The 16,707-nt window shown below is 43.4% G+C and overlaps 1 protein-coding gene across 1 annotated transcript in view; it reads right to left on the bottom strand.

The window, feature by feature from the left end:
* si:dkey-178k16.1 (band 4.1-like protein 1) overlaps positions 1-16,707 on the bottom strand; it is a 102,595-nt gene that overhangs the window by 49,936 nt on the left and 35,952 nt on the right. The window contains exons 5-6 of the mRNA XM_042299921.1: positions 689-731; positions 464-539 (exon numbers count right to left, since the gene is read on the bottom strand). Of these exons, the coding sequence (XP_042155855.1) occupies positions 464-539; positions 689-731 (119 nt within the window). The remainder of the gene's footprint in view (positions 1-463; positions 540-688; positions 732-16,707) is intronic.

Below are 16,707 nucleotides of genomic sequence, written 5' to 3'. Positions count from 1 at the left end.
TCACATTCTTAAAATAAAGGGGACACTTGCAAGTCAGAAGAACACCATCCCAACCTAAGGTGTATGTAAACCTCCGACTTCAACTGTATATATAATAATACTACAGTATTTATACCATAGTATACTATAGTATTTTTTCATGTGGGATTTGTCGGCAAAAATGCTTGATTTTGCTGCGGCAGTTCTGAAGTTTTGTATGGCAATTTGCAACGACTTCTGGCTTGATTTAACAAATGTATGCAGTTAATTGCAAACCCTGTTTTTGTAGTGCAGTGATCACACAATTTTATTAAGTAATAATTGCAGTTTTATGCAGTAATAGTGGTCAAATTTGCAAGCCCTAGCATAAATCGCAAAATCCTGGAGGGACTGGTTATTATCAATAAAGGCAGTTAGACATCAAATCTGACTTCCATAGCATATTTAGTAGATGTTGTTGCTGTTGATTATGATTCAAACCCACCTGGTGATGTCTTCAGTGAGCTGAGATGGGTCAGGGGGATAAAACTTGACAGCAAATCCGAAATGCCATGAGCCAACTGTGGATAAACGACACACAGTCAGCACTGTGTGTGTGTGTGTGTGTGTGTGTGTGTGTGTGTGTGTGTGTGTGTGTGTGTGTGTGTGTGTGTGTGTGTGTGTGTGTGTGTGTGTGTGTGTGTGTGTGTACATGCGTGGTCACACTAACTTCGGATTTGCTTCTTGATCTCCTTTGACGGGTCCAGCCAATTCTGAAAGAAAGAAAGGGAAATCCCCTTGAGAACAACACACAGCAAAAAAAAAAAACAGCCAATGCCCCTCTTTTTGAAAACCCTGTCAGAGAGCTAACTACTGCACTGACTCCTCTCTTCCAAAGCCATCTCCTCTATTCGGAGGAAAATGCATCCACAAAGCAAAAGGAAATAAATGTCTCGGTAAACCATTAATGCCTTAAAGTAACTTCCCAGTGTTCCAGAATTCTATGAAATATGATCTATAAATAATTACAATATGAATTAATAAATGTCCTTCCTAAAATGCCAATTAAAGATGTTAAAAAGCAGTTACTCTCTGTGCCCCTGCTTGCCCTGTTAGGAACAAAAAGAACATGGGCATATACCAGCCAAAAACAGCTGATTTGCCAGCTCAGCCAACCAGACACGCATGCACTTGGATATTGAAAATTAGCTACCAAGTCCGAGTCCCACCTGTGGAAGGCTGCCCAGCTGCACATGCACTTGTCATTTTTACCCATGCCGAAGGCTGCAGCTTGTAAACCAATTTAAATAGCTAGTATGGATGGGTTCAGATTTTGGATACACATAATGGAACTACTAGGAATATTTAACTATAGCAACAATAAATGCAGATGGATTATTTCACAAACATGAGTCGTTTCTTTCCATTGCTTTATCACTATTGCGGAAATTGTTGTTGTTAGTTAGCTAGCTAGACACAATTGCAACACAATTGCAACACCCACCCATAGCAGGCACTCCAGCAGGTATATTTCACTGGTCATCCCCAAAGCCAACACTTCTTTTGGCCGCCTTTCCTTCCAGTTCTCTGCTGCCAATGACTGGAATTGGTTTACAAGCTACAGCAAAAATCACTGAAGCTGGAGTCTCATATCTCCCTCTCTAACTTTAAGCATCAGCTGTCAGAGCAGCTTACTGTACCTGTACACAGCCAATTCAAAATATATATATATATATTTCACCTTTATTTAACCAGGTAGGCTAGTTGAGAACAAGTTCTCATTTACAACTGCGACCTAGATAAAGCATAGCCGTGTGAACAGACAACAACACAGAGTTACACATGGAGTAAACAATAAACAAGTCAATAACACAGTAGAAAAAAAAGAAAAAAAGAGTCTATATACATTGTGTGCAAAAGGCATGAGGAGGTAGGTGAATAATTACAATTTAGCAGATTAACACTGGAGTGATAGATGATCAGATGGTCATGTGCAGGTAGAGATACTGGTGTGCAAAAGAGCAGAAAAGTAAATAAATAAAAACAGTATGGGGATGAGGTAGGTAAAAATGGGTGGGCTATTTACCGATGGACTATGTACAGTTGCAACGATCGGTTAGCTGCTCAGATAGCAGATGTTTAAAGTTGGTGAGGGAGATAAAAGTCTCCAACTTCAGCGATTTTTGCAATTCGTTCTAGTCACAGGCAGCAGAGAACTGGAAGGAAAGGCGGCCAAATGAGGTGTTGGCTTTAGGGATGATCAGTGAGATACACCTGCTGGAGCGCGTGCTACGGGTGGGTGTTGCCATCGTGACCAGTGAACTAAGATAAGGCGGAGCTTTACCTAGCATGAACTTGTAGATGACCTGGAGCCAGTGGGTCTGGCGACAAATATGTAGCGAGGGCCAGCCGACTAGAGCATACAGGTCGCAGTGGTGGGTGGTATAAGGTGCTTTAGTAACAAAACGGATGGCACAATGATAAACTGCATCCAGTTTGCTGAGTAGAGTATTGGAAGCTATTTTGTAGATGACATCGGCGAAGTCGAGGATCGGTAGGATAGTCAGTTTTACCAGGAGAGTTTACAGTCTAGCCAGAGTGACCGTGTTACCTAGCCTCAGTGCAGTGGGCAGCTGGGAGGAGGTGCTCTTGTTCTCCATGGACTTTACAGTGTCCCAGAACTTTTTGGAGTTAGAGCTACAGGATGCAAATTTCTGCTTGAAAAAGCTGGCCTTTGCTTTCCTGACTGACTGCGTATATTGGTTCCTGACTTCCCTGAACAGTTGCATATCGCGGGGACTATTCGATGCTATTGCAGTCCGACACAGGATGTTTTTGTGCTGGTCGAGGGCAGTCAGGTCTGGAGTGAACCAAGGGCTATATCTGTTCTTAGTTCTGCATTTTTTGAACGGAGCATGCTTATCTAAGATGGTGAGGAAGTTACTTTTAAAGAATGACCAGGCATCCTCAACTGACGAGATGAGGTCAATATTCTTCCAGGATACCCGGGCCAGGTCGATTAGGAAGGCCTGCTCGCAGAAGTGTTTTAGGGAGCGTTGGACGGTGATGAGGGGTGGTCGTTTGACTGCGGACCCGTAGCGGATACTGGCAATGAGGCACTGATCGCTGAGATCCTGATTGAAGACAGCGGAGGTGTATTTGGAGGGCCAGTTGGTCAGGATAACGTCTATGAGGGTGCCCTTGTTTACAGATTTAGGGTTGTACCTGGTGGGTTCCTTGATGATTTGTGTGAGATTGAGGGCATCTAGCTTGGATTGCAGGACTGCCGGGGTGTTAAGCATATCCCAGTTTAGGTAACCTAACAGAACAAACTCTGAAGCTAGATGGGGGGCGATCAATTCACAAATGGTGTCCAGGGCACAGCTGGGAGCTGAGGGGGGTCGGTAGCAGGCGGCAACAGTGAGAGACTTATTTCTGGAGAGATTCGTTTTTAAAATTAGAAGTTCGAACTGTTTGGGTATGGACCTGGAAAGTATGACGTTACTTTGCAGGCTATCTCTGCAGTAGACTGCAACTCCTCCCCCTTTGGCAGTTCTATCTTGACGGAAAATGTTATAGTTGGGTATGGAAATCTCAGAATTTTTGGTGGCCTTCCTAAGCCAGGATTCAGACACGGCAAGGACATCAGGGTTGGCAGAGTGTGCTAAAGCAGTGAGTGCTAAAGCAGTGAGTAAAACAAACTTAGGGAGGAGGCTTCTGATGTTGACATGCATGAAACCAAGGCTTTTTCGATCACAGAAGTCAACAAATGAGGGTGCCTGGGGACATGCAGGGCCTGGGTTTACCTCCACATCACCCGCGGAACAGAGGAAGAGTAGGATGAGGGTACGGCTAAAGGCTATCAAAACTGGTCACCTAGAGTGTTGGGAGAAAAAAGGAGGAGCTGATTTCTGGGCGTGTTAGAATATATTCAGGGCATAATACACAGACAGGGGTATGGTGGGGTGTGGGTACAGCGGAGGTAAGCCCAGGCACTGGGTGATGATAAGAGAGGTAGTATCTCTGGACATGCTGGTTGTAATGGGTGAGGTCACCGCGTGTGTGGGAGGTGGGACAAAGGAGCTATCAGAGGTATGAAGAGTGGAACTAGGGGCTCCATTGTAAACTAAAACAATGATAACTAACCTGAACAACAGTATACAAAGCATATTGACATTTGAGAGAGACATACAGCAAGGCATAAAGTAATCGCAGGTGTTGATTGGGAGAGCTAGCTAAAACAACAGGTGAGACAACAACAGCTAATCAGCTAACACAACAACAACAGGTGAAATGGTGATGACTAGGCAGAGAGAGTCAGATTAACTACACACAGAGCCTGAGTTCGCGGCTGGGGCCGACAGATAAAAATAAATAAACAGAATGGAGTACCGTGATTAATGGACAGTCCAGCAGGCATCAGCTATGTAGCCAAGTGATCATAGTGTACAGGGGGCAGCAGTAGATGGAGCAGGGAAGCCGCCACTACGTTAGCACGCGGGCGACACAGCGTTTAAAGTTAGTAGCTCGGGGCTAGTAGGAGCGTCTGCTCCGACGGAGGCCGGTTGAAGGCACAGCGGATGGAGTATTCGTCGGCAGACCAGTCGTGGAGGTGCGGCAGGGTGCCGTGTCGACAGAGAATCCAAGCCAGATGGCGAAAGAGGTATTGTAGAATTTAGTTTGCTAGCCGGGAGATGTGCCTGGCTTACGGCTAACACGGCTAACTGGTGCTAGCTTCGTGGCAGTGGCATTTGCCACTATAGCCAATCGGTAGCAGCGGTGATCCGGTGCCAAGGTCCAGTGTTTACAGCAAGGATTCGGTGGAGTATTGGGCTCTAGCCGTGTATGAGTGGGGTTTGTGTGAACAGCTGAGTAGGCCGGGAGGTGGGCCTCAGGGATAGCTTCGGTGCCACGGTGAATGCAAGCTAGCTGTGAAGATCAGTAGTAGTGTAGTAGTGGTAGTGGTCCAGGGATTACGGCAGGAATCCGGCGTTGTTGTGGAGAGACAGTCCGATACTGGTAGACTAGCGAGTATTATCCAGGCTAAAAACAGGGCTGGTATGTGTGCAGAAGGTAAAAGCCGCTAGCAGTGGCTAACAATGACTAAATAGCTTGTAGCTAATTAGCTGGTTAGCTTCTGGAGGTTCTTGAATGTGTTCTAAAATTGAAAATAATAGCGATTCCACATCACATTGGGTGAGGCAGGTTACCGGAAGGTATAATCAAATTCAAAATCGAAAAGAGATTGAAAATAAATTGAAATATATATACAAAAAATATACAAAAAAATATGAATAAATACAAAAGTACACGAGAGGACAAACAAACACGTCTTCACTGCTACGCCATCTTGGAATGAGAGGATTTGTAAATAGCACACCGAACTACCTCATCCCCATATTATTACTTACCCTCTTGCACCCCAGTATCTCTACTTGCATATAATCATCTGCACATCTATCATTCCAGTGTTAATGCTAAATTGTAATTATACGCCTCTATGACCTATTTATTGCCTACCTCCCTACTCTTCTACATTTGCACACACTGTACATAGATTTTTCTATTGTGTTATTGACTGTACGTTTGTTTATGTGTAACTCTGTGTTGTTCTTTTTGTTTTGCTTTGCTTTATCTTGGCCAGGTTGCAGTTGTAAATGAGAACTTCTTCTCAACTGGCCTACCTGGTTAAATAAAGGTGAAATAAAAATTAAATAAATAAGCTTACTGCTGCAACCTAAGTCAGTCAACAACAGCTAACTGGGTCATTCCATAAAAATAGTGCCTTTATGTCATTGTGAAATTATGTGTGTACCTTTTGATAAAACATTTAATTTAACATTTGGATCACATACAGTGCATTCGGGAACTATTCAGACCCCTTCAGTTTTTCCACATTTTGTTATGTTACAGCAGTATTTAAAAATTAATTAAATACACTACCGTTCAAAAGTTTGGGGTCACTTAAAAATGTCCTTGGTTTTGAAAGAAAAGCAATGAAAGAAAGGAGCTTCACAAGACCTCAACTGGCAGTTTCAATAAATAGTACCCACAACACACCAGTCTCAACGTCAACAGTGAAGAGGCGACTCCGGAATGCTGGCCTTCTAGGCAGAGTTGCAAAGAAAAAGCCATATCTCAGACTGGCCAATAAAAATAAAAGATTAAGATGGGCAATCGAACACAGACACTGGACAGAGGAACTCTGCCTAGAAGGTCAGCATCCCGGAGTCGCCTCTTCACTGTTGACATTGAGACTGGTGTTTTGTGGGTACTATTTAATGAAGCTGCCAGTTGAGGACTTGTGAGGGGTCTGTTTCTCAAACTAGACACTCTAATGTACTTGTCCTCCTGCTCAGTTGTGCACCAGGGCCTCCCACTCCTCTTTCTATTCTGGTTAGAGCCAGTTTGTGCTGTTCTGTGAAGGTAGTACACAGCGTTGTACGAGATCTTCAGTTTCTTGGCAATTTCTCACATGGAATAGCCTTCATTTCTCAGAACAAGAATAGACTGACGAGTTTCAGAAGAAAGTTCTTTGCTTCTGGTCATTTTGAGCCTGTAATCGAACCCACAAATGCTGACGCTCCAGATACTCAAATAGTCTAAAGAAGGCCAGTTTTATTTCTTCTTTAATCAGTACAAAAGTTTTTAGCTGTGCTAACATAATTGGAAAAGTGCTTTCTAATGATCAATTAGCCTTTTAAAATTATAAACTTGGATTCACTAACCCAACGTGCCATTGGAACGCAGGAGTGATGGTTGCTGATAATGGGCCTCTGTACGCCTATGTAGATATTCCATTAAATATCAGACTTTTCCAGCTACAATAGTTATTTACTACATTAGCAATTCCTACACTGTATTTCTGATCAATTTTATCTTATTTTAATAGACAAAAAATGAGCTTCTCTTTCAAAAACAAGGCCATTTCTAAGTGACCCCAAACTTTTGAATGGTAGTGTATATTTTTCTCTTCATCTACAGTATCTACACACAATGGCAAAGCAAAAACAGGTTTTTATACATTTTTGCAAATTTATTTAAAAAAAACGGAAATAATACATTTACATTAGTATTCAGACCCTTTACTCATTACTTTGCGGAAGCACCTTTGGCAGCGATTACAGCCTTGAGTCTTCCTGTGTATGACGCTTCAAGCTTGGCACACCTGTATTGGGGGAGAACCTCCAATACTTCTCTGCAGATCCTCTCAAACTGTCAGGTTGGATGGGGGTCGTCTCTGCACAGCTATTTTCAGGTCTCTCCAGAGATGTTAGATTGGGTTCAAGTCTGGGCTCTGGCTGGGCCACTCAAGGACATTCAGAGACTTGTACTGAAGCCACTCCTGAGTTCTCTTGGCTGTGTGCTTAGGGTTGTTGTCCTGTTGAAAGGTGAACCTTCGCCCCAGTCTGAGGTCCTGAGCGGTCTGGAGTAGGTTTTCATCAAGGATCTCTCTGGAGTGATAGAGGTAGATACTGGAGTGATAGAGGTAGATACGTATAGGGGTAAGGTGACTAGACATCAGGATATATGATAAACAGTGTAGCAGTAACGTATATATGATTGTATGTGCGTGTGTGTGTGTGTAGAGTCAGTATAAATGTACGTGCATATTATTTGTGAGTGAGCAAATGATGCAGTGTCAAATCAAATCCAATCAACTTTTATTGGCTATATACACATGGTTATTGTTTTTATTTAACCAAGCAAGTCAGTTAAGAACAAATTCTTATTTACAATGACAGCCTAGGAACAGTGGGTTAACTGCCTTGTTCAGGGGCAGAACAACAGATTTGTACCTTGTCAGCTCAGGGATTTGATCCACCAACCTTTCAGTTACTGGCCCAACGCTCTAACCACTAGTCTACCTGCCGTTAGCAGATGTTAATGCGAGTGTAGCGAAATGCTTGTGCTTCTAATTCCGACAGTGCAGTAATATCTAACAAGTAATCTAACAATTCCACAACAACTACTGTACCTAATACACACAAATCTAAAGGGATGGAATAATATATAAATATATGGATGAGCGATGACTGAGCGGCATAGGCAAGATGCAATAGATGGTATAAAATACAGTATATACATATGAGATGAGTAATGTACGATATGTAAACATTATTAACGTGGCATTATTTAAAGTGACTAGTGATACATTTATTAAAGTCGCCAAAGATTTGAGTCTGTATGTAGGCAGCAGCCTCTCTGTGTTAGTGATGGCTGTTCAACAGTCTGATGGCCTTGAGATAGAAGCTGTTTTTCAGTCTCTCGGTTCCAGATTTGAAGCACCTGTACTGACCTCGCCTTCTGGATGGTAGCGGGGTGAACAGGCAGTGGCTCGGGTGGTTGTTGTCCTTGATGATCTTTTTGGCCTTCCTGTGACATTGGGTGCTGTTGTAGGTAGTTTGCCCCCAGTGATGCGTTGTGCAGACCGCACCACCCTCTGGAGAGCCTTGCGGTTGAGGGCGGTACATTTGCCGTACCAGGGGGTGACACAGCCCGACAGGATGCTCTCAATTCTGCATCTGTAAATGTTTGTAAGGGTTTTAGGTGACAAGCCAAATATCTTCAGCCTCCTGAGGTTGAAGAGGCACTGTTGTGCCTTCTTCACCACACTGTCCGTGTGGGTGGACCATTTCAGTTTGTCCGTGATGTGTAGGCAGAGAAACTTAAAAATGTCCTCCTTCTCCACTGCTGTCGCTTCGATGTGGATAGGGGGGTGCTCCCTCTGTTGTTTCCTGAAGTCCACGATCATCTCCCTTGTTTTGTTGATGTTGAGTGAGAGGTTGTTTTCCTGACACCACACTCCGAGTGCCCTCACCTCCTCCTTGTAGGCTGTCTCGTCGTTGTTGGTAATCAAGCTCACTACTATTGTGTTGTCTGCAAACTTGATGATCGAGTTGGAGGCATGCATGACCACGCAGTCATGGGTGAACAGGGAGTACAGGAGGGGGTTGAGCATACACCCTTGTGGGGCCCCAGTGGTGAGGGTCAGCGGAGTGGAGATGTTGTTTCTTACCTTCACCACCTGGGTGGGGTTGAGACCCAGGGCCTCAAATTTAATGATGAGCTTGAAGGGTACTAAGTGGTTGAATGCTGAGCAGTAGTCAATGAACAGAATTCTTATATAGGTATTCTTCTTGTCAAGACGGGATAGTGCATTGTGCAGTGTGATGTACTGGTACACCGCCTAATATAGAGGTCCTGGATAGCAGGGAGCTCAACCCCAGGATGTACTGGGCTGTCCGTACCACCGTCTGTAGTGCCATGCGACCGAGGGTGGTGCTATTGCCATACCGAGCAGTGATGCAGCCAGTCAACATGCTCTCAATGGTACAGCTGTATGACTTTTTTCTATTTCATTTTTTATTTCACCTTTATTTAACCAGGTAGGCCAGTTGAAAACAAATTCTCATTTACAACTGCGACCTGGCCAAGATAAAGCAAAGCAGTGCATCAAAAACAACAACACAGAGTTACACATAAACAAATGTACAGTCAATATCACAATAGAAAAATCTATGTACAGTGTGTGCAAATGTAGAAGAGTAGGGAGGTAAGGCAATAAATAAGCCATCGAGGCAAAATAATTACAATGTAGCATTAACACTGGAGTGATAGATGTGCAGATGATGTACAAGTAGAGATACTGGGGTGCAAAGGATAAATAACAATATGGGGATGAGGTAGTTTGGTGTGCTATTTACAGATTGGCTGTGTACAGGTACAGTGCTCTGACAGCTGATGCTTAAAGTTAGAGATGGAGATATGAGACTCCAGCTTCAGTGATTTTTGCAATTTGTTCCAGTCATTGGCAGCAAAGAACTGGAAGGAAAGGCGGCCAAAGGAAGTGTTGGCTTTGGGAATGACCAGTGAAATATACCTGCTGGAGCGCCAGCTACGGTGACCAGTGAGCTGAGATAAAGCTGGGCTTTACCCAGCAAAGACTTATAGATGACCTGGAGCCAGTGGGTTTGGCGACAAATATGTAGTGAGGGCCAGCCAACGAGAGCATACAGGTGGCAGTGGTGGGCAGTATATGGGGCATTGGTGACAAAACAGATGGCACTATGATAGACTACATCAAGTTTGCTGAGTAGAGTGTTGGAGGCTATTTTGTAAATGAAATCGCCGAAGTCAAGGATCGGTAGGATAGTCAGTTTTACGAGGGTATGTTTGGCAGCATGAGTGAAGGAGGCTTTGTTGCAAAATAGGAAGCCAATTCTAGATTTAATTTTGGATTGGAGATGCTTAATGTGAGTTTACAGTTTAACCAGACATCTAGGTATTGTAAGGAATGACGCTGGAGATGAGAAGCAGGTACGGCGAGTCAAACATTTAATCTGGAACAGACATAGAACAAGACAGGAACAGCGTAAGCACACGGGTAACACGGGCATATGACAAACAATGCAGCAGCGGGGAACAGAGCAGGGAACTGACAACTATAGGGGAGGAAATAAACAGGTGAATGAGTGAGTCCAGGTGAGTCCAATATTGCTGAAGCGCATGACGAGGGAAGGCAGGTGTGCGTAAATGATGTTGGCAGGAGTGCGTAATGCAGGGCAGTCTGGCGCCCTCGAGCGCCAGGGGGGAAAAGCGGGAGCAGGCATGACAGGTATTTGTAGTTGTCCACATATTCTAAGTCAGAACCGTCCAGAGTAGTGATGCTAGTCGGGCGTGTGGGTGCGGGCAACAATCGGTTGAAGAGCATGCATTTAGATTTACTAGCATTTAAAAGCAGTTGGAGGCCGCGGAAGGAGTGTTGTATGGCATTGAAGCTCGTTTGGAGGTTTGTTAACACAGTGTCCAAAGATGGGCTAGATGTACACAGATTGGTGTCGTCTGCATAGAGGTGGATCAGAGAATCACCAGCAATAAGAGCAACATCATTGATATGTACAAAGAATAGAGTCGGCAAGAGGGGAAAGAGGTGCAGCCTTGTTCACGACTGTGTGTGTGTGTGTGTGGACAATTTTAAGTATTAGTGATTTAGACACTGAGGAACTTGAAGCTCTCAACCCGCTCCACTGCAGCCCCGCCGATGTGGATGGAGGCATCTTCGCCCCGTTTCCTGCAGTCCACGATCAGCTACTTGGCCTTACTAACGTTGAGGGGAAGGGTTTGATCCGGCACCACACTGCCAGGTCACTGAACTCCTCTGTGTAGGCGATCTCATCATTGCCGGTGCGTGGCCACACAGTTGTGCGAGGCCACACAGTCGTGGGTGAACAGGGAGTACAGGAGGGGACTAAGCACACACCCCTGTTGGACCCCCGTGTTGAGGATTAGCATGGCTGAGGTGATGTTGCCTACACTCACCACCTGGGGTCAGCCTGTCAGGAAGTCTAGGATCTAGTTACAGAGGGAAGTGTTCAGTCCCAGGGTCCTAAGCTTGGTGATGAGCTTGGAAGGGACAATGGTGTTGAATGCTGAGCTGTAGTCAGTGAACTGTATTCTCACATATGTATTCCTGTTATCCAGGTGGGTAAGAGCAATGTGGAGTGCAATTGAGATTGTGTTGTTTATGGGCCTGTTGGGGTGGTGTACAAATTGGAGTGGGTCTAGGGTGTCTGGGATGATGGAGTTGATGTGAGCCATAACCAGCCTCTCAAAGCACTTCATGTTTACAGTTGTGAGTGCTACATGGCGGTAGTCATTGTGGCAATATGCCTTAGAGTTCTTGGGAACAGGAATGATGGTAGTCATCTTAAAAGATGTGGGAATTACTGACTGGGACAAGGAGAGGTTGAAAATTACTGTGAATATGCCTGCCAGGTGTTCTGAGAATGCTCTGAGAACACGCACTGGAATACTGTCAGGCCCTCTGGACTTGATCTGATTAAAAGACCTTACTCAAATCGGCCTTGGAGAATGAGATTAACCAGTCCTCTGGGTCGGTGGCGTCCTTTACACCAGGCACGATGTTGTTATTGTCGGAGAGGGCATAAAATGCATCGAGTTCGTCTGGAAGAGAGTCATCGTTGGACAGATCACAGCTGAGTCTTCATTTGTAATCTGTAGTGGACTGTAGCCCTTGCGACGGAGCCTCAGTAATATGATTCTACCTTATTGCCACAGTATATTGTCCTTTGGCTCGTTTGATGACTCTGCGGAGATCATAGCACTTGTTCTTGTCCTCAGCCATAGCCTCAGGGTTGTCTGCGATAGCCCTGTCTGTGGTAACCCTGTCTTTAAGTTTAGAGCCAACCTCTGTGTCAATCCAGGCCTTTTGATTGGGGAAAGCAGCAAACCTTGACTTCGCCAAAGCATTTCCTAATGAAGCCGGTGATGGAGGTGGTTAGCTTGTCGATGTTATCAGCGGAGTCTCAAAACATTTTCCAATCAGCGCTAGTAAAGCAGTCCTATAACATAATCTCTGATACTGCTGACCATTTCTCAATGGAGGGAGTCACAGGTACTTCTTGTTTGAGCTTCTGGAAGCAGGAGTACGGAGTTATGATCTGATTTGCCAAATGGCGGACGAGGAAGGGCCTTGTATGCTTGCTTGTGGGTTGAATAACAGTGGTCTAGGACTTTATCACCCTTCGTGGCGAAGGAGATGTGTTGATGGAAGTTGGGCATCGCGTGTCTTAATGACGCAGAATTTAAATCGCCAGCAACCAGAAAAGCAGCCTCCGGACGTAAGTTTTCCTGCTTGTTTATAGCCTCATACAGTTCGTTAAATGCCAACTTGTTATTTTTCTTGCCCTGAGGTGGAATTTATGCAACAATCACGATAACAGCTGAAAACTCCCTCGGGAGGTAGAAGGGTTGGCATTTGTCCATCTCATCTCAGTACGGCGCCATACGTGCTTTGGCAGAGAGGCAACGTCAGCATAGCCAACAACTTCCCATGCTTTGGTAAACAGCTGAGGGGTGGGGGTGGAGACAATTGAACTGTCTTCAAACGATAGAGTAAAACAAGCTGAAACACGATATCTACAAAAGTATGTGGTCACACAAGCTCACGGAACTGCCAAGTGCTGAAGCATGTAGCGAGTAAAAATCGTCTGTCCTCGGTTGCAACACTCACTACCAAACTGCCTCTGGAAGCAACGTTAGCACAATAACTGTTTGTCGGGAGCTTCATGAGATGGATTTCCATGGCCAAGCAGCTGCACACAAGCCTATGATCACCATACATAATGCCAAGCGTCGGCTGGAGTGATGTAAAGTTCGACGCCATTGGACTCTGGATCAGTGGAAACGCATTCTCTGGAGTAATAAACCACGCTCCACCATCTGGCAGTCAGACGGACAAATCTGGGTTTGGTGGATGCCAGGAAAACACTACTTACCCAAATGCATAGTACCAACTGTAAAGTTTGGTAGAGGAGGAATAAAGAGCTAGGACCTTTAGTTCCAGTGAAGGGAAATCTTAACGCTAGAGCATACAATGACATTCTAGACGATTCTGTGCTTCCAACTTTGTGGCAATAGTTTGAGGAAGGCCCTTTCCTGTTTCAGCATGACAATTCCCCCATGCACGAAACGAGGTCCATAATGAAATGGATTGTCGAAATTGGTGTGGAAGAACTTAACTGGCCTGCACAGAGCCCTGACCTCAACCCCATCGAACACCTTTGGGATGAATTGGAATGCCAACTACGAGCCAGGCCTAATCGCCCAACATCAGTGCCCGACCTCACTAATGCTTGTGTCTGAATGCAGAATATTTCCCCGCAGAAATATTCCAACTTCTAGTGGAAAGCCTTCCAGGAGAGTGGAGGCTGTTATAGCAGCAAAGGGAGGACCAACTCCATATTAATTCTCATGATTTTGGAATGAGATGTTCGATGAGCAGGTGTCCACATAGTTTTGGTCATGTAGTGTATTTTGGGTTCTGATGGGGAAGGACAGTTGAACTAAGCTCATGAAGCATTTCAAAGTGATATTCTTCAACAATCAATGGCTCAAGAATCAAAGTCCAAAAATGTATGTACCAATCCTGGATTGTCTCTTTAATATTCTCAGGGCACAGGAATATAAATGCCAGTTAAGCCCTGTCCGCTTAGCTTAATGTCACCGGAGTCTTCTGAGAGATACTTTCTCTATACACTGTGGACCCCATGCGCCACCTTTAAAAGGGCAATCACTTCTAATCACATTTCAAAGGGCAATGGTCTCTTTCCTTCTTTCACCCTGACTGGTCCACTGTGAGGACGGGCAACCACCGCATAGCCCTTTCCTGCAGTCAAATAACCTAGTGGCCTCATGGGTGGAATGTTATAAATAGTTTTCATAATTAATAAACGTTTCTTCCGTTTCTTCTGTTGTTTCTATGTTAAACGGGTTTTGTTATATTTCAGTCTTCTGTGATGTATATAAAGTGTAATATTGGGATGCAAATTCAAATCTATATCTGACATCATACATGTCTTCCTTTTTTAAGCCCATAACCATGTGTGTGAGGTGTATACATTTGTTTCAAAGTAGACTTGTTTAAGACTACCAAGAAACACTTTGTGTGACCCTGATTTAGCCCACTGCAGTAGAAGGTTAATACATTATCTGATTTTTAAGGACAATGTCACCTGCACATGGGTTGTTCCATGAATAGAGTGCCCTCAGACATTATGTGTGTGAATTATAATAAAACACTCAATGTAACAGTTGGATCACACACTGTACATCTATGCTCCAACTCAGTGTCTCCCAATCTCAGTCCTGTGGACTGAAACTCATCGGTTTCTGAGACCAATCAGAGAGGTCAGAATCTGTTTGCATACTCAAAGAGTCAGGAAGGAAAGAAAACACAGACTTGGAGAAGAAACATAAGTGGGTATGGCGTTTGGCCGGAGCGATGTGGATGGGTAGCCAGGCAAGGTTTTAACCCACTTAACCCTAAGATTTTCCCATGTTTTCTCCATCATTGTAAAGCCCTAGTTATTTAGCTGCTTTGGGAAAGTAATTTCTGAAGATATGTGCTTAAGTAATGTCATTAGAAATTCATTTACTTTTGTCACTCAAGTTTAAGGTCAACAGTGTAACATGAACTGAACTCTCATTTTAACATGGTAAAACTATTATTTTGAAGAAAAAAAATCTAATAAAACATTGCACCTGTAATAGTCAAATCATAGTGTAAAAACAGGTCGGTTGGTTTTACACTTTTAGGCCATTTTCTGGTGTTTTGAGGTTGGAAACTGAGCGTGTCGAGCATACCATGTCAACCCTGTTACCCATAGATAGATATGCTAGAAATGTTTTAAGTTCTAAAATCTCACTTTTATCTTTATTGGTATTCAACCCACTGAGTCAATGCATTTTATAATCATTGCTGGCAGTGATTACAGCTGTGAATCTTTCTGGGTAAGTCTGTAAGAGCTTTGCACACCTGGATTGTGCAATATTTGCACATTATTCTAAAAACAAATTCTTCAAGCTTTGTCAAGTTGGTTGTTGATCATTGCTAGACAGTCATTTTCAAGTCTTTCCATAGATTTTCAAGCCAATTTCATTCAAAACTGTAACTAGTCATGAACATTCAATCTTGTCTTGGTAAGCAACTCTAGTGTATATTTGGCCTTGTGTTTTAGGTCACTGTCCTGCTGAAAGGTGAATTTGTCTCCCAGTGTCTGTTGGAAGGCAGACTGAACCAGGTTTTCCTCTAGGATTTTGCTTGTGCTTAGCTCTATTCCGTTTATTTTGATCATTAAAAAAACTCTCTAGTCCTTGCTGATGACAAGCAAAACCATAACACCACCATACTTGGAAATATGAAGAGTGGTGTTCAGTGATGTGTTGTGTTGGATTTGCACCAAACATAACACATTGTATTCAGGACATAAAGTTAATTTCTTTGCCAAATGTTTTGCAGGTCTACTTTAGCGCCTTATTGTAAACAGGATGCATGTTTGTAATATTTGTATTTTGTACTGGCTTCCTTATTTTCATTCTGTCAATTAGGTTCATATTGTGGAGTAACTACTATGTTGTTGATCCATCCTCAGTTTTCTCCTATCACAGCCATTAAACTCTATAACTATTTTAATGTCACCATTGGCCTCATGGTGAAAACCCTGAGCAGTTTCCTCCCTCTTTGGCAACTGAGTTAGGAAGGATGCCTGTATCTTTATAGTGACGGTGTGTATTTAGTTTAGTTTCATTTATTTACACCAAAGAAAACAAGTGATAGACAACAATACAGATAAAACATTTAATGAAATAAAAACGGTGTGCAGGTGTGGTTGGAAGACCAAGGCCTTATATGAAAACCACACAACAACAAAAACTATTTTCAATACATAAGTAAAACAATAAAAAAGGTTTGTTAAAGGTCGTCACTGTAAATAAGAATTTTCTTAACTGACTTGCCTCGTTAAATAAAGGTTACATAAAAATAATAAAAAGATATTTTGGTTGATGCATGGTTGATACAGTACACTATCCAAAGTGTAATTAATAACTCCACCATGTTCAAAGGGATTTTCAGTGTCTGCTTTTTTATTTTTACCCATCTACCAATAGGTAACGAGTTATTGCCTTCGTAACGAGGTATTGCAAAACCTCCCTGGTCTTTGTGGTTGAATTTGTGTTTGAAATTCCCTGCTCGACTGAGGTATTCATTCAAAAATCATGTTAAACACTATTATTACACACCGAATGAGTCCATGCAACTTATGTGACTTGTTAAGCACATTTTTACTTCTGAACTTATTTAGGTTTGCCATAACAAAGGGGTTGAATACTTAATGACTCATTTTCATTTTTTATTCCTTGGTAACATGACAAAATGTGGAAAAA

This window comes from Oncorhynchus tshawytscha, linkage group LG16 (assembly GCF_018296145.1).
Source record: "Oncorhynchus tshawytscha isolate Ot180627B linkage group LG16, Otsh_v2.0, whole genome shotgun sequence".
Lineage (NCBI taxonomy): Eukaryota > Metazoa > Chordata > Actinopteri > Salmoniformes > Salmonidae > Oncorhynchus > Oncorhynchus tshawytscha.
This window is presented reverse-complemented; position numbering and strand designations above follow the sequence as displayed.